At 61.1% G+C, this 678-nt stretch overlaps 1 protein-coding gene across 1 annotated transcript in view; it reads left to right on the forward strand.

Annotated features, from left to right (window-relative positions):
* LOC102493520 (butyrophilin subfamily 3 member A3-like) overlaps nt 1-678 on the forward strand; it is a 10,994-nt gene that overhangs the window by 5,743 nt on the left and 4,573 nt on the right. Inside the window, 1 exon segment of the mRNA XM_014582858.2 lies at nt 543-673. Coding sequence (XP_014438344.2) covers nt 543-673 — 131 coding nt within the window.

Below are 678 nucleotides of genomic sequence, written 5' to 3' on the forward strand. Positions count from 1 at the left end.
AGGGTCGGGGACGCGACCCGCTGTAGACTACGTGGGAGTCCAGCGACATAGCCATTATGCTAACTGCTGGTCCTCAATTGTGGAGTTTTGATTTAAAGTGTATGTGAAGACTCATGTAGCAATAGCCCAGAGGGGTGTAGATGTAAGGAAAGGGGATTCTGGTGTCAGGGATGTCATCGATGATATAAGTCTGGAGGAAATTTATAAAGATGGGTCTGGAACAGACGCTGGGAGGGTGTGGGGTCAGAGGAGCGGAGGTTCACAGACGGGACCAGGGACCAAATTCCTCCTCCTGTGTCTCTGGACCTCGGTCTTTCCACTCCCTGGTTGGGGAGAAAAGCCCCGCCCTCTGTGCCCCCAGGGTCCCTGTGCTCCCCCTGAGGTCCCTGTGTCCCTGTGCCCTGCCCTCCCCGCGACCGCCTTCCCCACACCACCCCTAGAGGGCGCGGTGACAGGTTCCCCCTGGGCTGTCCACGTGGAGGCTCCACTGGGACCCCTGGGCCCACTTCAGGCTCCAGGTCCCCACAGCTTTTCTCCCGCAGGGGTGGGCTCTGCCCCTCAGGTGCACATCCGAGGGCCCGAGGAGGACGGGGTCCGCGTGGTGTGCACGGCCTCAGGGTGGTTCCCGAAGCCCCAGGTGCAGTGGAGAGACCTCAGGGGAGAGAAGCTCCTGGCCTT

This window comes from Tupaia chinensis, unplaced genomic scaffold, assembly GCF_000334495.1.
Source record: "Tupaia chinensis unplaced genomic scaffold, TupChi_1.0 Scaffold143874_1, whole genome shotgun sequence".
Lineage (NCBI taxonomy): Eukaryota > Metazoa > Chordata > Mammalia > Scandentia > Tupaiidae > Tupaia > Tupaia belangeri.